Source organism: Tachyglossus aculeatus, chromosome 10 (assembly GCF_015852505.1).
Source record: "Tachyglossus aculeatus isolate mTacAcu1 chromosome 10, mTacAcu1.pri, whole genome shotgun sequence".
Classification (NCBI taxonomy): domain Eukaryota; kingdom Metazoa; phylum Chordata; class Mammalia; order Monotremata; family Tachyglossidae; genus Tachyglossus; species Tachyglossus aculeatus.
In genome coordinates this window covers 6,367,525-6,389,014 of record NC_052075.1, presented here as the reverse complement: position 1 = coordinate 6,389,014, position 21,490 = coordinate 6,367,525, and the positions used below count along the sequence as shown (strand labels likewise).

General features: G+C 44.2%; 1 protein-coding gene across 1 annotated transcript; it reads right to left on the bottom strand.

Moving 5' to 3' along the window:
• Positions 1–583: 583 nt before the first annotated feature.
• On the bottom strand, positions 584–20,385 carry LAP3 (leucine aminopeptidase 3). Its single transcript, XM_038753059.1, has 13 exons — positions 20,259–20,385; positions 16,770–16,888; positions 15,925–15,979; positions 15,361–15,466; positions 13,562–13,721; positions 11,820–11,984; positions 10,019–10,177; positions 9,157–9,281; positions 8,225–8,313; positions 6,687–6,789; positions 2,598–2,677; positions 1,873–1,982; positions 584–1,124 (listed from the first exon to the last, which is right to left on the bottom strand). The coding sequence occupies exons 1-13, from the start codon at positions 20,376–20,378 to the stop codon at positions 929–931; spliced, it is 1,587 nt and encodes a 528-aa protein (XP_038608987.1). The 5' UTR covers positions 20,379–20,385; the 3' UTR covers positions 584–928.
• Positions 20,386–21,490: the final 1,105 nt, after the last annotated feature.

The window sequence follows — 21,490 nt, the reverse complement described above, 5'->3', positions numbered from 1 at the left end:
TCTACACATAGTTGGCACCCAATAAATACTCTGAAAATGAAATCAAACTAACTTCTTTATGACACGCCTATTCCTCTTTCTTGGAATACTTGGGCCCACCCTCAAAAATTTGAAAGCCTGGTCAAACTAGGTCAAATGACTGATTTAGAGAGTAGACAAAAGAGTCCCAGATTGATTCTCAGTCATCTGAGAAACTGTGATACACCAGAAATATATGGCTGGAATTCCCCTACAAACCACGAAGCGTTTGGTCAGTGAGATGGGAGTACAGGAATAATGAAGGGATCTTTGGCTTGTGGATGTATGAGAAGGGAAAAGGTCAAGAAGAGGAGAACATTTACAATGCAGGTTGCTCTAAATGGGAAGAGTGAAGATAGGAGATTTCTAAATTGATGGACTTTATAGAGAATGTCTCATGGACCTTTTATTCTTATAACAATGTGTGTGAGGCAAGCGTTCATGGAACAACCTGTGTACACGTAAAGCTCTTTTGCTCCTCAGCCAAATTGTCCTTCCCGGATTATTTCGTTGCGAGAATGGCTTTGCAACAGAAGTCAGTGCAGTAATGAGCCCAAATATCCACTCCAGGTAGCAGAAAAGATGATTTATTGTAAAGGACCATTGCATAGTAATATCCAGTTGGCTCATCTCAACTTTAAAAAGTGTAGATTTCCATTTGTTCACGAGCCCAGCAACTATCGGAGATTGAATGTTAACTAGTCTTGATCGATAATCACTTACAAAAATACTTAAATAGCAGCGGTCAAGCAATAGATCAGCTTTGCCCATCATCACCAAATCTGTGTAATCAGACAAAATACTTCAGGACTTGTTCATTCTGCTCAATTACAATCACAGCCATCATTAAGTTTCTCTACAACACGCTCTGCCCAATTTAAGGCAGGCTGCAAGATGCCCGGATTAGCACTTAAACACCTTGCTTTTCTTGACTCAACCGAATCAGGAACTCGACTAGTGTCCTTGTAGGTCTCCCCGCCATTCCTTTCCGGAGATAAGGCACCTCATCCTTATTGGCCATCACACCTGCTATATCTAAATGAGCCCAGGCAGAGTGGGTCACAAATTCTTTCAGGAAGGCGGCTGCGGTGCAAGCACCTCCAGACCTGGAAAACAAAGAGACAAAACGCTGGAAAATACTTACAGCGTAGCCCCAAGGGAAACCTAATTGTGAAATGGAGGGCCCTGAAGACTCTACGGTGAAAGGAGAGCATTCTTTCTACGGAGGTACGCTACACCTAGAAGTCTAATTTAAGTACACCAGAAATCTCTTGGGAAGGAAGTCCCATGAAAATCTCAGTTACTATTTGCTCGTTTACTTTTATGGAAAATGAAAGAATGCAAGTTCCCTCTTTTTCCCCATCTTAGTGGACACGATCCCATACATCAGGAAGGGCTCCAAAAGTACAATCCTGAGAGATGTATTCCATTTTTGTTATGCCCTGCCTGCAGAAAAGCGGAATGAGGTAGCCCCACATAAAAGGTGGGCAAGGGCAATCTCATAGCAGTCATAAATACTCCCTACTTAGATTGTGAGTCCCATGTTGGGCTAGGGACTAAGTCCATCCTCTGATTAACTTGCATTTATCCCAGTGCTTAGAACAGTGCTTGGCAAGTGCAAGTATATATATATATATATATATATATACTTGATCCTAAAATCTCAATACAAACTGCAGCAAGGCCGACACTGCAGCCTGTAAATCAACCGCAAAAGTGAAGCCATCACTATCACGCCAGACACTAAACAAAGGGATGGAACAGAATACAGCCTGAACATCTAAAGTTATTAAAAATGATGTGGGGGAATTTGGCTTAGCAGGACAAATATGGATTTTAGTGAATGTTACTTACCTATACTTCCCAAGGTTATTAACATCTGCAAGTTGACAATCGACAACCTGTTTGGAATAATGTTCGTAGAGAGGCATCCTCCAGACACGGTCTCCAGTATCAATGCTGGCCTGCAGAGCGATGGAAGAAAATCAATCAAATACATTTATTGAGAAGCAGCGTGGCTGCGTGGAAGGAGCAAGGGCTTGGGAGTCAGAGGACGTGGGTTCTAATCCCAGCTCTGCTACTTGTCTGCTGTGTGACCAAGGGCAAGCCACTTAACTTCTCTGTGCCTCAGTTACCTCATCTGGAAAATAGGGATTAAGACTGTGAGCCCCATGTGGGACAACCTGATTACCTTGTATCTACCCCAGCACTTAGAGCAGTGCTTTCCACACAGTAAGCGCTTAACAAATGCCACAACTATTATTATTAATAAGCATTTACTGTGTGCAGAGCACTGTACTAAATGCTTGGGAGTGTACAACAGTTCTGATGGACCGGTTCCCTGCCCACAAGGAGCTTACAGTCTAGAAGAGGAATGACATTTGGCATCTACTGAAAGGTTTGGTAGGGAGAAAGGCAAGGGATACGATCCACAAAATCAGTTCGACCGAAGAAAAAGAACAAGCAGGGAAGAAACAGCATTAAAATTTGGTTTTCTGATCAAAAAGAAAAAGGCCGATCACTTCCAATAATTTCATTCTCAAGCAAACTATGTTGTTTTGAAAACAAAAATCTCCTACCTCAAATAGCTGATTCCATAATTGGGTAGAATTGGTGAAAACTCCAGTGGCACTTGATCCCAAGGCCATATCCATGGCACCTGTAAAACACAATAAGCAAATTTTTTTTCCAGGTTCACTAGAACACAATTATTTTAGGTGTGGGGAGATGTGCCAAGAAAAAATTTGACTTTGGTCTTATCTGCTCTAGAATATTGGCTTTCTAGCATCATGGAAAGGTTACAGTCTAACAGACGGACCATTGGGCAAAACGATATAAAAAATGCACCCCAAAAGAGACATTATGGGTAATTCTAGTTGATGATTATTTAGTCTGAATAATCCTGGTCCCTCCTCCTCCATTTTGCCCTCTGGGCTACATCTCTTTACTTAAAATTGCCCCTCTGGTGACTGTCAGAAAAAAGGAATGATAAAACTACACCAAATTAATAATTTCGGGTATTGATTACTGAATACCAGCCCAACCCTCAAGGCACTTTGAACCCTTTCTAGAAAAAGAGCAATGAAAAGAGTCTCTTTTAGTTACTGTATTTGACTGTTTTTGACTGTATGGTAATCACCACCATTTTCTATTGGGCCAGACACTTTTTGGATTAATACTGTCTAGTTTAAATTTCTCTAATTAGAAGAGTTATCTTAAGTGCTTTTGTGGAAAGCACTGAACTCAGCACAGGGAAAGATATAATAAATCAGACTGGCTACAGTTTCCATTCCACATGGGACTCACAGCCTAAAGGGGAGAGGAAAGAGGTATTTAATCTCCATTTTACAGAGGAGGAAAATAAAGCACAGAGTAAGTTAAGTGACTTGTCCAAGGTCAAAAAGTAAGCAAGTGGCGGAGCTTGGATTAGAACCCAAGTCCTCTGACTCCCAAGCTTGTATTCTTTCCTCAGGCCATGCTGCTTCTCACATAGCAAACCCGTTTTATAATAGTAATAATAATATTTGTTACGCACTTACTATGTGTCGAGCACTGTTCTAAGCGCTGGGGTAGATACAATCTAATCAGGTTACACACAGTCCACTGTCACATGGTGCTTACAGTCTTAATCCCCATTTTACAGATTAGGTCACTGAGGTCCAATCAATCAATCAATCGTATTTATTGAGAGCTTACTGTGTGCAGAGCACTGTACTAAGCGCTTGGGAAGTACAAGTTGGCAACATATTGAGACAGTCCCTACCCAACAGTGGGCTCACAGTCTAAAAGGGGGAGACAGAGAACAAAACCAAATATACAAACAAAATAAAATAAATAGAATAGATATGAACAAGTAAAATAAATAGAGTAATAAACATGTATACAGGTGCTGTGGGGAAGAGAAGGAGGTAAGATGGGGGGGATGGAGAGGGGGACGAGGGGGAGAGGAAGGAAGGTCCAGAGACATGAAGTGACTTGCCCAAGGTCCCACCGCAGACATGTGCCAGAGTCAGGATTAGAACCCAAGTCTTTCTGAATCCCAGGCCCGTGCTCTATCCACTACGCCATGCTGCTTCCCTATTACTAGCTACTGAACAAAATAGATGTCCCCTTTAAAATCCAATGTATTTTGATGGTCTCCCAATATAGAATTTTGCACGATCACTGGCTCTGGGCATTATGTTTCACGGCTGACTGATTTATTGAATCCTTTTCATTTTTTTCACCAAACGACCTTCCTTGTTCTTCCTTTGATGCTTTTGAAGTTACCGAGAGAATGGTTCCTCACAGAGGTATGAATTACCTAGGCTTAAGCAGGTCACTGAAACAAATGACGACAGTTCTGTACATCAGAGCTTGGCTGTGTTATTACCTGTGGCAGGCTTCTGACCCACCACTTGAGGACATAATAAAGCCTCAATGAAGCTTATGCCAGCGGCGGGGGGATGAGGGTAACTTAACACATGAAAATTACACCGTCCGGACTGGCTAAACAAGCTTAGAGACTTCCCTAGGTTAACCAAGGAGCCCACAACAAGTTGGATGAGCTGCACTATAAACCCCAAACTAAATCTAGGGAGCAGAATATGGACAGTAAACTCCACCTGCAAAACAGGCATAAGGGCTGAGCGCTTACTATGTGCAGAGCACTGTTCTAAGTGCTTGGGAGAGTACAACACAACAGAATTAGGATAAACGTTCCCAGCCTATAACAAGCTTACTGGTCTGGAGGGAGTCATACCTTCTTATACAAGGAAATCAATTTTCTCACAGCTTTTATCCAGCTGAAGGTATCCCTCGGTTTTGCCATGGAGTTTATGCACAGTCATAACCACCACAAAAAAATGGAAAAGGAAGTTCCTGTTTATTAGCATCATAGCCTGCTAAAACTGGTTAGGAAGTCACCGCTCTTTCTGAACAACATGCTACCCTGATTTAACTCTGGATAAGCAGGCGATGGCCCAAAGTGCTGCATAGCTCATTTTCAGCAAGTCTCACCATTAAATTATTTTGGAAAACAAAGTTTCAAAGACTAACATGTGAGAACACACAGATTGATAAATAGAGACCTTTTCTGGTTGCTGTGGTTATGGTGTGCCTTAGACTCTGTGCCCAAAGGAACCTGAAATTCTGCTGCTCTAGCCACAGCACGCTACTCATTTTGCTTTTATCTAATTTGTCTGTATTGTATTTTATGTTTCATTACTGCTGATGTGTCCATCTTCAGTTCCTTCTCCTGATTTATAGTCTTGCTCCGTAGGAACAATGCCCATGTCTAACTCCCACCTGTTCATTCTCTCCCAGCGCTTTGTACAAGTGCTTTGCAAACACTAAAAGCTTAATAAATAATAATAATAATGGTATTTGTTAAGCACTTACTATGTACAAAGCACTGTTCTAAGCGCTGGGGAGGTTACAAGGTGATCAGGTTATCCCACAGGGGGCTCACAGTCTTCATCCCCATTTTACAGATGAGGTAATTGAGGCCCAGAGAAGTTAAGTGATTTGCCCAAAGTCACACAGCTGACAATTGGTGGAGCTGGGATTTGAACCTATGACCTCTGACTCCAAAGCCCGTGCTCTTTCCACTGAGCCACGCTGCTTCTCAATAATATTACTATTGGTTTTAGTAGAGGCAGAGCTCCAAGAAACTGAACCCCAAGAAATTCAAGGGGGTTGGGTTGACACACTGCCAACAAAGGTTGAAAGGTCTCCCGTGCTTAGTCTAACGACAGATCAGCTTTCCCTTCTGCATTATGCCTGAGTAGTAGTAGCAGTTATAGTAACATTTACTGAACACCCACTGAGTGCTGGGTACTATACTGTTTGGGAGGTGAGAAAAAAGCAAATTACATATTCCCTGTCCAAACAGCAAACTCCATTGGGAAGAAAGATACAAAAATACGTACAGAGTAATCAAAAATGAACAGTGCACGTATAACTGAATAAAAATGTACATCTAAGTGCCGAGGTTGGGTGATAAATCAGTTCATAAGTGCTCAAAAGGGCCGATGGGTTAATAGGACTCGGGAAACTGGGAATTAATCTGGGAAGACATCTGAGAGGAGGTGGGCTTTCGGGGGGGAAGGGGATGGAGCACATGCACGCATGTGTGCACGCGCGCACACACACGGCTGACTTGTTTGAATGGCTGAAGGAGAGTTTCTGGGGAGGTTTGGTGTTGGTTGTGAGCCCCCTGAGGGCCAGGAACCGTGTCCAATTCCCACCTCTGTATTTTCTTCCAATGCTTAGTACAGTCCTTTGCACATAAGTGCTTGATAAATACTATTATTGCTAACAGAGCAGCAAGGAAATACTCTGTAGCCTGGGACCATGAGGCCCTGGATAAAAGTGATGTTGAGAATGACCATACATACACATCTACACACATACACGTGAGATACGGCACATGACGTAATGTATGTCAGATCTGTACTGAGGTTTTGAGGGAAGAGAGTCGGTAGTTGGGACTTAGATGAAGAAAGCTGTCTACTCAATTGCACTCTTTGCAATCTGTCCTTGGAAGCGTCTGGATGAACAGCATAAAACAAACCAAGACTGTCCTGTCCTGGGCAGAGAGAAAGTGCTCTGAGCTCAACTGGGTTGTAACGAGTACCGACGGAATGACATTTTTCCAAGATCGGGGTAGGAAAAGGAAATTAAATTACCTGTTAGTGTTGCGGCATCTAAAATGGCCTTTGGATTGAAGGTGTGTGCATAACAGAGTGCATCAGCTAATACCAATCTTCCCTCGGCATCGGTGTTATCAACCTTCAGACAAGAGAAGGAAAAGGTCAGGTAGAAAGGTAATCAGAAATGATCATCGAAAAGCAAGACACCCTCAACCGTGCTGTTTTAAAACTAGAAAAAATGAGTCAGAGTAAGGTGATTTAAGGTAATTTAGGGCAATTAAAACACCATTAATAACATAATAAATAAATAAATAAATAAATAATAAAAACACCATTATTTTTATGAAGCTCTGAATTTCTCTCGGAACAGAATCTGAAAACTCCATTCAGATTTGTGAGAGTTTAGGATTTAGAAGTACCTTTAACCTTATGTTTAGAAATCCCCTCCAGAGACTTTTGAACTAAAATAATTATTACTATTATTATACTGTGCATCAAGCACTGTTCTAAATCCTGGAGTAGATTGGCTTACAGTCTAGGTAAGAGGAAGAATAGGTATTGAACCCCCATTTTTACAGCGGAGGAGATAGGCACAGAGAAATTAAATGACGTTCCAAAGATCACAAAGCAAGCAAGGGGCAGAGCCGAGATTAGAATTCAGGTCCTCTGACTCCCAAGTCCGTACTCTTTCCTCTAGGTCACGCTGACCCATTTCCCCACCCCAGCACTTTTTTAAAGAAAAAATTTTTTAGAAGTTTTCTAAAACAAATTCGGTATAATTTCTGATATAAAAACAAGTGAATCAAGATGAAACTGCATAGTTATAAACTCAACTGGCAACCAGTCTGCTGTTTAGGATGAAAACCTACTTCAGTTATTCGATTTGGGTATTCTTGCGTAGAAGACAGGGTAATAGAAGTGTGCAGTGATAAACTTCTTTTCTCTCTATTTTTAAACACAGGAGATGGTTTCAGATATTAAACATACCTGATTCAAGAACAGACATTAGAATGCCTCTTTTCCAGATTCTACATTCCACCATCTCCAATTCTTTTCTCCGCTTACCACCCTCGCCCAATTCTGTGCTGCTCCTAAAATGCTAGCTACTCTGAGTTTACCAAAATCCCCACGCAAGTTGCAGCCCTGCCTTCCAAAGGTGGAGCAGGCTGGAAATCACAAAACCACAAAGTCTTCGCAGCAGCAGTGCCCAGCCTGAGGGAGCTCATGAGGAAAAGGAAAAAACAAAGAACGACCCGCTTCATTTGGTCTCCAGTGAGAGGTTTGTACTGAATTTTTTTTTAAAGCAACATATTTCACCACGGGACAGGAGTTTGCTTGGCACTTAGCACTCAATAAATACCATCATTATTATTACCCCTCTAGACAGTAAGCTCATGGGCAGGGAACGCATCTGCTAGCTCTCTTGCATTGTGCTTTCCCAAGAGCTTAGTACAGTGCTCCCACTCACAGTAAGTGCTCAATAAATTCCATTGCCTGATTATTAGCTAGTGAACTTCAAGTTTTGGATTCATCTGAAGGTACTGAGTTGTACGTTTCAGGATGGATGTCATTACCTGAATTGTTTTTCCATTCTTTGCTCTAACGACGTCTCCCGGTTTGTTGGCCTTACCACTGGGCATGTTTTCACAAAGTGCTGCCAAGCCTGAAAGAGAGAAAAAACTATTCAAAGTGTCTATATTCATTAAACTGTGCCAAAAGAAGGTCCTAACATGCTGGTGAAATGCAGAGTATCAATTTTCTTCCCTTCCCTACATTCCCTCCCTCACCCACAGCAACTTCAATGAGTTCTCTCTGGCATCAAGATTCGGCAATGCTGATGTTTCCTAACATCTCCGCATAAAATTAAGAGCATTCACTCCCGAACTAAATTCTACAGTAGCAAAGCATATTTAAACCAAGATTTTCTACAGCCAACCTCACTGGGTTCTAGCAGGCCCAATCAGTGGGTGGCGGGCACCACTGTACCACCTTGTAGGAGTGAAAGGGCAGAGTTTTCTCCTCCGCCTCATTCCCTGGGCACTTTGGGAAACCAGAGTGGGAGGCAGAGGGTGGTGAGTTCGAATTTCTGTGTTTACACTGCACCTTCAAGTAGCCCTCATGTTTAATTTTCCTTTTTTTTCTTTTTCTTTTGTTAAGTTTTTACTTTGTGCCGGACACTATACTGAACCCTGGAGTAGATACAAGCTAGTCAGCTTGCACACAGTCCCCGTCCCACATGCAGTTCACAATCTTAATCCCCATTTTACAGACAAGGAAACCGAGGCGTAGTGAAATTAAACTGACTTGTCCAATGTCACACAACAGACATGGTGGAGCCGGGATTAGAACCAGGTCCTCTGACTCTGAGGCCTGTAATCTTTCCACTAGGCCACTCTGCTTTCCTTCGTATCTTTTCCACGGATACCGCAGTTCTAATTTCAATCATGTGCCAAATTTCTACCAGCCTTTCCTGCGTGCCCACTGGCCAAGGTTGATCTTTACTTACCAACAAGATTGAGAGGCAATTTCAGAGCTGCTGCTGTCACAATGGCCGAGCATATCGTCGCTGCCCCTCCCATGTCAGCTCTCATGGCATCCATGCCCGCAGAAGCCTTGATTGAGATGCCGCCACTATGGAAGACAAGTCAGAGGGCATTGATAGTCAAACCAGCCCCAGTTAATAGGCGACGTGACCAGAGTCGCATTCTAACTGTATGTCAAGTAACCCGCACAGTTCTTCTTTACCACCCACCAACTCAACACCATTATTTTGCGGAATAGTGTTTATTTTTCCTCAACAGAGCTGTAATTTTATCTCGCAAAACAGCGACTTACAAAACCTCTGAGGAATCACTCCCAGCTTTTTCACTTGAACAGTTTCAGAGGCATTCTTAGAGCTGTTCACCCATGTTGAACAGCTGATCCTCCCTGCTGGCTTTCTCTTTTTCTATGCTCAGGTCACTGGCTGAAGCTGGCAGATGCCCTGAGCGTGGAGTTGTTTAGCAAGAGAATCTGACCCCGAGTGTCTCAAAGATCATTTTTCATAGCACCCAGGCAAGTCGGTTATATAACTGAGAAGAGTACTGGGAATTCCTGATCTCCAGTTTCGTTCTCGGATCAGTGACGGTGGAGTCTCGCTTTGTAAATGGTAGGCGAACCATTCGCGAAGACTCCGCCTGGCACATAGTGAGCACTGAAATACCACAATAATTATTAATATTATTACTCAGTACTTCAAAACGCAGCTTGAGTTTTCTCCAGAACCCCTTAGCATCATTAATGTGGAAAAAGCAGGCCTACAGTAATTGTCACGACCAAACGACAACAGCCTAGAGAGACGACTCTGCTTTGAAACTCAATATACTTACCTATCGAAAGTAATTCCTTTCCCGACAAACACCAAAGGAGGTTCACTTGCATCGGAACTGCCTGTATAGTGAATTTCCAAGAAGACCGGAGGCTCGTCAGAGCCTTTAGCCACACTTAAGAATGCTCCCATCCCCTGCTCCTCGATCCATGACTTGGGTCTAGAGGAAGAATGGGAGGACATGAGTAGAAAAGAAGAATAAATACACTTTAACCATTTCTCTTAGACTCAAACTTGACCCACTCCTATGGTACAATAACTTTGCCTTCCAGCAGTTATAAAGCTGCATGCATATTTGACATTACAACCACCTCCAAAAATGCCCAGACACAGCAGGTGTTTTTCAGTCCCAATGTGTCAAATTTCTACTGCTTACTTGATTTAATGGGGGTCAGATGTAAATCTGATATGTATACTTCCATTTTACCTAGTTTTTTTTTTTTTACATCTATCCCAAAAGTGAGAAAAGGATTCTTCAAGACGTTGGCCCGAGAAAACTGGAAACTAATAGCAACCTACCAGAACCCATATGTATCCAGTGTATTCATTCATCACCCACAAGCCCATGCTCTGGAAGCATGACATTACTCTTGCCTACTCATTCTGAAAGACTCGTTACAACCTGTATGATTGTGTACTTTAGAAAAGCCCAGAGTCTTAAATGCTTTGAACTTTTTAAGGGAAAGGCATTCTATAAATGCAGGGTATTATTATAACTGAGGGTCTCGTCAAGTGAAACACAGAAATAGTTTGGATATCCTGGAATATAAAACAGCCAATGAGACCTTTAATCTTTTTTGCAGAGGCTGACATAGCAAATAGTGATTGTGAGAGAGCCTGCTCTTCAAGGATGCTACTTCTGCTTTCTTTATTGGGCGTCCGTGCTGCCTTTCGGGAAGACACGGGAGCAAACCACATCCACCCACACGTAACGACTGATTTCTTCTCAAAGAAGAAGGTTCTGTGATGTTTTTCAGACCCCTAAAAATGACCTGCAGGCAGTTGTGCCAAATTTTTCCCGCGCTTTTTCGACAGAATATAACCGCACAATTAGGAAACGCCTTTCGGACAACGCTTGCCTGCCTGGACACAGTGGAACCCAGGGCTATTGTTCGAGGGTGTGGCGCTGGATCTGGCCAGAGTATTACACTGACATTTCCAATTAACGCCAGACTCTGTCGAAACCCAACCCCTGTGCTGCCGAACCCACCAAGAACTATTCTGAACAACTTGAAAAATTCTATCTGAACGCCGAGAGCCGTGTTTTCCTTACAACGAAGGTTTCTCCGACTACGATTTTTTGTGTGTTCTGGAGGAGTTGCAGCAGCTAACCGAGGAGACGAGAGTCGTGGAGCTTTGAAGAACCACCTGTGCTGGTGGTGGCAACAAGCAGGAACACCTCAGTGTAAGAGACAGGCTGGCTTTCTCTGCGTCCCAGGCTCTCTTTCTCAGTTCCTTCCACTACACAGCTTCTAAGTTCTGTTGAAGACTCTTCCTCCTCTTTCTCCCTCAATATCCCCACTTCCCTTTTCTCCTCCATTTGTAGCTCCATTCTCCCTCTGGGCAAGGATCTCCTTTCTCATTGCTTCTCTTCACCCCATCTCCCCTCAGCAGCCAGGCAATGTCTATCAGTTATGCTCCAAAACCCTTTCTTTCCACTTCCCTAGCTCCATCAGCCCTTTGGCCCAAAGAGGACCTAAACCAAAGGGCTAGAATGATGAGAGAGAAAAACAAGTGTTGCCAGGTTAGAAAAAGAAGTTTCAGCCTAACAATTTAAAAAGTAAAGGCCCATTTGAAATTACCTTATGTAGACCTTTGTGTTACTGCTGACGCTCTTCAGCTTCTTCTCAACGGTTTCTGCGAATTTGGTTGGAGTCATTTCATTAGCTGGGGCCTCCATCAAATGCCGAGCCAAGTTTTGCCCATTGGCAAACAGAACTCCTTTCTGCCAGGCTTGGCTTTCATCACTAAAAACAGTAGGGACACAATGGAATAATTAATAATAATAATGGTACTTGAGAAACGCTTACTATGTGCCAAGTCATAGGCGCTGGGGTAGATAAAGTAATCACAGGTGGGACACAGTTCCTTGTCCCAGAGGGGGCTCAATCTTAATCCCCATTTTACAGATGAGGGAACTGAGGCACTGGGAAGGGACTTGCCCAAAGTCACACAGCAGGCATGTGGAGGAGCTAGGACTAGAACCACAACCTCTGACTCCAAGGCTGGTGCTTTTTAATATTTCATATCAGTGACAAGCAAAACCCTCCGAGATTCACAAAGCTACGAGACACACGCAGACAGCATTACGACAGGCAGAGAGAGATGCACATATACACACAGAGCCACTCAGACGCTAAAGGAAACACACGTACACACTAACCACTTCCTGGGCAGTCGGAGAACCAATCAGGCATCTTTGTAGTGACCCAGAAAGCAACTAACTCCCTTGCTCCTCTTAGATATCTCTCTTAAACTGTTTATTTTTTATTTAATCCCACAGAAGAATATGTTTGGAGAGGATGAGTTTTCTTCTATTTTCTACAGAGCAGAATCAGTGCGCTAGTTAGAAGTCGGAACTAAATAAATAAGCATGGAGCGCAAGAGAAGAGGAGGAAACCAGGTTTCAAAAACGACTAGCTAGCAAAATTTTAATGGCTTTATGAGCCTTATTAAAAACTCAAACAGTAATGGTTCTCCCAATTAATTTCCTTTACGATGCATTACCTACTAAACCCCTCTCTGTCCCTCTTTTGATCTCTCCCCACAGGGGACTAGCTATATAAGGGGAAAGATGTAGAGATCCTGTAATGCAATGCTTTATCTCCTGCAACCAAAATTTACTAAAAGCAGCACAGAAATGGGAGCGTAGAGAGAGTAAACCCTCAAAATACTTTCTGAAATTATCCCAGCTTAGCCTCCCTGTTGCCGCCTGCAAATAAAAACCTTAAGCAGAATGAAGTAGTGGAAAGAGCTTGGGCCTAAAAGTCAAAGAATCTGGGTTCTAATCCCAGCTCTGCCCTTTAGCCTTTGCCTCAGTTTCCTTATTTGTTAGATGGAGATCGAATACCTGTTTTCCCTCCCTCTTGGATTGGGAAAACTCCAAATGGGTCAGGCACTGTGTCCGATCTGCTTATATTGTATCAATCCCAGTACTCGACAGAGTGCTTGGCACATGGTAAGTGCTCAGTAAGTAGCACAATTACTGCTATTAGTAAAGTAATAATAACCCAGCTCCTACAGTAGGAAATAAGGATGGCATATGTACGCTGGGAGTGGGCAGGAGAGGGTGGAGAATGAGAAGCCCAATAACTGCACATGAAAGGAATGCTACAATGCACTTGTACTGTGATGACATCAGCCATCCTAAGTGGCCAAAAGGGTTGAAGGGGAAGCGGGGGACGCGACAGGACGAGATGTGGGGGGTACCCTCTGGGGACAACTGTCCTAGGGCCCTTGGAAGAGGCAAGCATATAACTTCTCTCTACAAGGCCCAGCCACACAAAAAAGGGCATGATATTTTACTGCATTTCATTCCCATCACCTTCCGTAGAGCTGAGCCGAAACGACGGTTTTCTTTTTCTGCTTCAGCTCATCATATTCGTAGAGACCAAGGACGGCTCCCTCTGCAGCAGCCTGAGCGTCTCCGCAAGGATCCACTTCCACAGAAGGGATTTCCAGGTCCTGAACTTGCCTGCAGCCGGCTGAGACAAAAAATGGAGTCTCACATCAGACGGTGGGAAGGGGAATGATATTTAATACATCCAAATAATAATAATAATAATAATGGCATTTATTAAGTGCTTACTATGTGCAAAGCACTGTTCTAAGTGCTGGGGACATTACAAAGTGATCCGGTTGTCCCACGGGGGGGCTCACAGTCTTCATCCCCATTTTACAGATGAGGGAACTGAGACCCAGGGAAGTTAAGTGGCTTGCCCGAAGTCACCACACAGCTGAGAATTGGTGGAGCTGGGACTTGAACCCATGACCTCTGACTCCAAAGCCCATGCTCTTTCCACTGAGCCACATCCTCTTGGCATACTGGCCGAGTGCCCAAATTTATTCAAACGCATTTGGCTGAATAAAGAATCAGCAGAGTGGCCTTGTGGGAAGAACACAAGACTGAGAGTCAGAGGATCTGGGTTCTAATCCAGCCACCATCACTTGTCTTCTGTCACAACTTCTCTGTGACTCAGTTACCTCATATGTAAAATGGGGATTAATACTGCAAACCCTATGTGGGACATTGTGTCCAACCTGATTAGCTTGGTAATAATAATAATGATTATGGTACTTGTTAAGCGCTTACTATGTGCCAAGCACTATACTAAGCGCCGATGTGGATACAAGCAAATCAGGTTGGACGCAGTCCCTGTCCCACATGGGGCTCATACTCTTAATCCCCACTTTACAGATGAGGTAACTGAGGCCCAGAGAAGTTAGGTAACTTGCTCAAGGTCAGACAGCAGACATGTGGCAGACCCGGGATTAGAATCCAAGTCTTTCTGACTCCAAAAACCGTGCTCCTGGCACAAAGTAAGGACTTTATAAATACTATTTGGGAAAAAAAAAAAAAGAGGCAGCACTAATAGTAACATCATAAATCAAATCAACCGGGCAAAGTTCATGACTGACACTGACGGTACCTTGTAGTTTAGAATCTCAATAAGCAAAAATTATCTCACTATTGCTCACTGAATATGAACTTTGAATGCAAATTTAACAAGTGATTATAATGAGCTAAGACCTAGAGATTAACCACAAGGATTATTGGCTATTCAGTACTTTATGTAGCTTTCTCAATGTACAATCTTCCGGCCCAGCTACATTTCTGCTGAATCTGCATAACTGATAAATCAGTTCCAAGAGGACTTTTTCAGCTATCTGGGTTGTCTGACAGAGTAACCCACCCTTCCAGTCATTCTAGTACAAAAATGGACTGATTGACTGCACTGATATGCAACTACTGTAATTATTAACTGGATACTGCTGGGGGTTTTGGAATGCATTCACCACATCCAGAAGCCATTTCTTAGCAGGGCAATATTTTGAAACAAAGCCACACAACTGCTTAAATCTACCGCAGCTCAGATTATCGGGTATGTGTCCTGAATAATACTGCAGAATTCCCTCTCGTCACTTGGGGGTTTTAAAACAAAACAACTGAGAATAATTTCACTGTCTGTAATTCCAATCAGTCCTCTCTACAGGAAATAGCTGATGTTTCATAACAATGTACACTTCCTTCATGAAAACAGCAAAATTCACGGCACTCATCCAAAGGAAACTGAGGTTAAACTTTGCAAATCACTAGAATAAAGTTACAAAAACCAAAATTACCTGCAACAGCTGTTCGAATATTTTCTTTGCTTTCATTCCAGTTTTCTTGGTCATTTATTCCAGCCGCCCTTTTACCCAGGCCAACTACGACAACGCTGGGAAAGTCCTGTAGTACAAAGAAATAAAATTAAAACATTTCTTCACTTGTCATAGATTCCGAGAGCTGTGCCAACCTTGCCCTCCATTTGTAAAAGAATGGGGAGAAGCAAAGACATCTTAGCTCTCAGGACCTTGGGCCCCAAAGGGAGTAGCAAGAGAAACGGCTGCCTTTTATATTTTACCCTCTTTTCTAATTTCAAAAAAGATACCTCCCCTTTGCAAAGATTTCTATTTCACCCGTGAACAATTATGACAGACGTGAAAAGCTGAATTGAGGAAACACTGACCATGTGACAGATACAAATAGGATTATTTTACACTCATTATGAAAGAAAATGTCTGAGACAGCTCATTAAAAATTCCATTTGCTTTGCTAGCCAAAGTATGTTTAAAATTCATATAAAATGGTAAGTGCAGTCAACACTGAAAGCTTTCTTTAAGAAACGGCATCAGTTTCATTCATACCTGGTGCAAGCCATGAAATGTGCGAGTTTTGCCCGTTTTCAAAGGCGGCCCGGAGCTAAAACATTAAAAAGAAAATGATTAGGCTTTTGGAGCAGGCATCAACTACCCCCCAAAAACCGATCACTCGACACAACTCTAAAATTGACTCTCAAATAAGTGAATGCTCATCAAAATTCAGATCACCTTCAGCTTACCAAAATTTCCTAGAACCTGGGAAGTGGCTCCAACAAAATTTTTAACTAAACCTGTCAGCAATATTCATGGAAAAAACCCCACAGAATAATAATGATAAGCAATAGTTACGTAACACACCCAACAAAACTGAGTGGCAGAAGTACAAGACAGTCTGGTGGGTTGAAAAGTGTTTGCAAATAGGAGGGATGGAAAAACACTTGTGAACAAGGATGAAAGCTACCTGTTTGTTATAAGGGAGAATGTGGGGGCAGTTTAACAGTTGGTAAGAGACAAACATTAGACAGAGAGATCTGTCCAAGGGCTAAAGTGCATTTGGTTTGTTTTATTTTTTCAAGGCAGTAATGTAGGTGGATTTGTCAACAGCTGGGATCGAGGGGGGGAAAATAAGCTGGGGAGAAGCAGAACAAGGAAGGCTTTTATAGGCAAGGTAAGCGCTCAAGCCTCACTCTCCCACAAAAGTCCCACAACATTCCAAAGATAAGCAGAAAAAGGATAACCGCGATAGGATGAGGTTGAATTATTTTCTTCAGTGAAACCTCAAAGGATATCTGCACAGGGCTTGCAACAATAAACCTAATACTTAATGCCCCCTCCCCACAATTTGGAAAAGTACCTTCCAAGAGTACTGAACTTAAAAGACGAACACTTACATAGCTAAGAGGTCTCTCAGCTTCCCAGACACCAGTTTATCGAAACTGTCTCCTGCATTTGTAAACTGAAAGGCTTCAGTTTCGTTTTCTTCTTTTGCGTACACCCCTAGAACAAGGCCCTGGGAGAGTTGGAAGGTCAAAAGGTAAAATATTATTTAATAATACTGGTACTGCTGTCCCAATCATCTAGATAAAGCTTTTCATTTTTTTTAAAAAAAGAGTCACGTTTCTAAAGCAGTTTTTGTTTTCGGATCAAAATGTAGCTCACGACCCATCCTGCTGAAACATCTGAAAGTACAACAACACTTCAGGGAAGCACCGTGGTTTGGTGGAAAGAGGAAGGGAATGGGAGTCGGAGGACGTTGCTTCTAATCCCTGCTCCACCATCTGTCTGCTGCGTGATTTTGGGCAAGCCACTTAACTTTTCTGTACCTCAGTTATCTCATCTGTAAAATGGGGATAAAGACTGTGAGCCCCGTGTAGGGCAGGGACTGTGTCCAATCCAATTTGCTTGTAACAACAATGCCTTTATTTGTTTAGACTGTTTAGACTGTGAGCCCATTGTTGGGTAGGGACTGTCTCTATATGTTGCCAACTTGTACTTCCCAAGCGCTTAGTACAGTGCTCTGCACACAGTAAGCGCTCAATAAATACGATAGATTGATTGATTAGCACTTACTATGTGCCAAGCACTGTTCTAAGCACTGGGGCAGCTACAAAGTAAGCAGGTTGTTCCAGGTGGGGCTCACAGTCTTAATCCTCATTTTCCTGATGAGGTAAATGAGGCACAGACAAGTTAAAAATGAGTTGCCCAAGGTCACACAACAGACAAATTGGTGGAGCTGGAATTAGAACACACATTCTCTGACTCCCAAGCCCGTGCCCTTATACCCACCCCAGCGCTCAGTACACTGCCTGGCACATAGTAAGCGGTTAACACAAACCATCATTATTATTACAAATCGGATTGGACACAGTCCCTGCCTCAGTTCCCTCATCTGTAAAATTGGGATTCATTCATTCAATCGTATTTATTGAGCGCTTACTGTGTGCAGAGCACTGTACTAAGCGCTTGGGAAGTACAAGTTGGCGATGAAAACCGTGAGCCCCACGTGGGCCAACCTAATCACCTGGCATCTACCCCAGCGCTTGGAACAGTGCTTGGCACCTAGTAAGCGCTTAACAAATACCAACATTATCCCGGCTCCTCCACTTGTCAGCTGTGTGGCCTTGGGCAGGCCACTTAACTTCTCTGAGCCTCAGTGACCTCATGTGGAAAATTCATTCTTTCAATCAATCAATCAATCGTATTTAGTGAGTGCTTACTGTGTGCAGAGCACTGTACTAAGCGCTTGGGAAGTACAAGTTGGCAACGTATAGAGACGGTCCCTACCCAACAGTGGGCTCACAGTCTAGAAGGGGGGACAATGGGAAAATGGGGATGAAGATCAACTTCATCATCAATCGTATTTATTGAGCGCTTACTATGTGCAGAGCACTGTACTAAGCGCTTGGGAAGTACAAATTGGCAACATATAGAGACAGTCCCTACCCAACAGTGGGCTCACAGTCTAGAAGGGGGAAGATGGTGAGCCCCGTGTGGGACAACCTGATCACCCTGTAGTAATAATAATAATAATAATAATACTGATGGCATTTACTAAGCACTTACTATGTGCAAAGCACTGTTCGAAGTGCTGGATTATAATAATAGCATTTATTAAGCAATTACTATGTGCAAAGCACTGTTCTAGGCGCTGGGGAGGTTACAAAGTGAACAGGCTGTCCCACGTGGGGCTCACAGTCTTAATCCCCATTTTCCAGATGAGGGAATTGAGGCCCGGGGAAGTGAAGTCACAGTCTTAATCCCCATTTTCCAGATGAGGGAATTGAGGCCCGGGGAAGTGAAGTCACAGTCTTAATCTTCATTTCCAGATGAGGGAACTGAAGCCCAGAGAAGTGAAATCAGTCTTAATCCCCATTTTCCAGATGAGGGAACTGGGGCCCAGAGAAGTGAAATCAGTCTTAATCCCCCTTTTCCAGATGAGGGAACTGAGGTCCAGGAAAGTGAAGTCACAGTCTTAATCCCCATTTTCCAGATGAGGGAACTGGGGCCCAGAGAAGTGGAGTCACAGTCTTAATCCCCATTTTCCAGATGAGGGAACTGGGGCCCAGAGAAGTGGAGTCACAGTCTTAATCCCCATTTTCCAGATGAGGAAACTGAGGCCCAGGGAAGTGGAGTCACAGTCTTAATCCCCATTTTCCAGATGAGGGAACGGAGGCCCAGAGAAGTGAAGTCACAGTCTTAATCCCCATTTTCCACATGAGGGAACTGAGGCCCAGAGAAGTGAAGTCAGTCTTAGTCCCCATTTTCCAGATGAGGGAACTGGGGCCCAGAGAAGTGGAGTCACAGTCTTAATTCCCATTTTCCAGATGAGGGAACTGGGGCCCAGAGAAGTGGAGTCACAGTCTTAATTCACATTTTCCAGATGAGGGAACTGAGGCCCACAGAATTGAAGTCACAGTCTTAATCCCCATTTTCCAGATAAGGAAACTGAGGCCCAGAGAAGTGGAGTCACAGTCTTAATCCCCATTTTCCAGATGAGGGAACTGAGGCCCAGAGAAGTGAAGTCACAATCTTAATCCCCATTTTCCAGATAAGGGAACTGAGGCCCAGATAAGTGGAGTCACAGTCTTCATCCCCATTTTCCAGATAAGGGAACTGAGGCCCAGATAAGTGGAGTCACAGTCTTCATCCCCATTTTCCAGATGAGGAAACTGAGGCCCAGAAAAGTGAAGTCACAGTCTTAATCCCCATTTTCCACATGAGGAAACTGAGGCCCAGAGAAGTGGAGTCACAGTCTTAATCCCCATTTTCCACATGAGGAAACTGAGGCCCAGAGAAGTGGAGTCACAGTCTTAATCCCCATTTTCCAGATGAGGGAACTGAGGCCCACGGAAGTGAGGTCATAGTTTTAATCCCCATTTTCCACATGAGGAAACTGAGGCCCAGAGAAGTGAAGTTACAGTCTTAATCCCCATTTTCCAGATGAGGGAACTGAGGCCCACAGAAATAAAGTCACAGTCTTAACCCCCATTTTCCACATGAGGAAACTGAGGCCCAGAGAAGTGGAGTCATACTCTTCATCCCCATTCTCCAGATGAGGGAAGTGAGGCCCAGGGAAGTGAGGCCACAGTCTTAATCCCCATTTTCCGGATGAGGGAACTGAGGCCCAGGGAAGTGAAGTCCCAGTCTTCATCCCCATTTTCCAGATGAGGGAACTGAGGCGCCTTTCCCCAAGTGAGCCATCACCTGACGATCGTCGGGGCCGGGGATTCGAAGGCCTGCCCTCCGACTCCCGAGGCCCCGCGGCCGCGGGGGGCTCTGGGAAATGAGCCACGCTGCCCACCCCCCCCCCCCCGGGAGACGCGCAGGCGCGCAGGAGGGGCACCCCCCCCCCCCCCAGGGTCCCCCCGCCCCCCGGGTACCTTCTGCATGGTGGCTCCTCCGCCGTAGCTGCGGGCGATGGCTCTCAGCCCCCGAGCGCACAGACGCGTCCCGCCCAAGCTCCAGGAGGCGACTGTGCTGAGCGCCGGCAGGGGCAGCATATTGAGCACCCTCGGCACCGCCCTCCAGCCCACCGCGCCTGCGCGGAACGTCCCCGGGCCGCGGACGGGGCGGGGCCTGCGGCGCGTGCGCGGGGGCCTGGCCGCCGGCCGGGGGCGGTGGAGGGGGCGGGGCCTACGGCGCGTGCGCAGAGCGGCCCGGGGCCGGCGCCTGCGTTCATTCAGTCATACACTCAATCAATCAATCAATCAATCAATCATATTTATTGAGCGCTTACTGCGTGCAGCGCTCTGTACTAAGCGCTTGGGAAGTCCAAGTTGGCAACATCTAGAGGCGGTCCCTACCCAACAGTGGGCCCACAGTCTTAAAGGGGGAGACATCATTCAGTCATTCAATCAATCAATCAATCAATCGTACTTATTGAGCGCTTACTGTGTGCAGAGCACTGTACTAAGCGCTTGGGAAGTCCAAGTTGGCAACATATCGAGACGGCCCCTGCCCAACAGTGGGCTCACAGTCTAGAAGGGGGAGACAGAGAACAAAATCAAACATACTAACAAAATAAATAGAATTGATATGTCCAAGTAAAATAAATAAATAGAGTCATTCAATCAATCAATCGTATTTATTGAGCGCTTACTGCGTGCAGAGCACTGTACTAAGCGCCTGGGAAGTCCAAGTTGGCAACATCTAGAGACGGTCCCTACCCAACAGTGGGCCCACAGTCTAGAAGGGGGAGACAGACAACAAAACGAAACATACTAACAAAATAAAATAAATAGAACAGATATGTACAAGTAAAATAAGTAAATAAATAGAGTCATTCAATCAATCGTATTTATTGAACGCTTACTGTGTGCAGAGCACTGTACTAAGCGCTTGGGAAGTACAAGTTGGCAACGTATAGAGACGGTCCCTACCCAACAGTGGGCTCAGGGTCTAGAAGGGGGAGACAGAGAACAAAACCAAACATACTAACAAAATAAAATAAATAGAATAGATATGTACAAGTAAAATAAATAGAGTAATAAATACATACAAACATATATACATATATACAGGTGCTGTGGGGAAGGGAAGGAGGTAAGATGGGGGGATGGAGAGGGGGAGGAGGGGGAGAGGAAGGAGGGGGCTCAGTCTGGGAAGGCCTCCT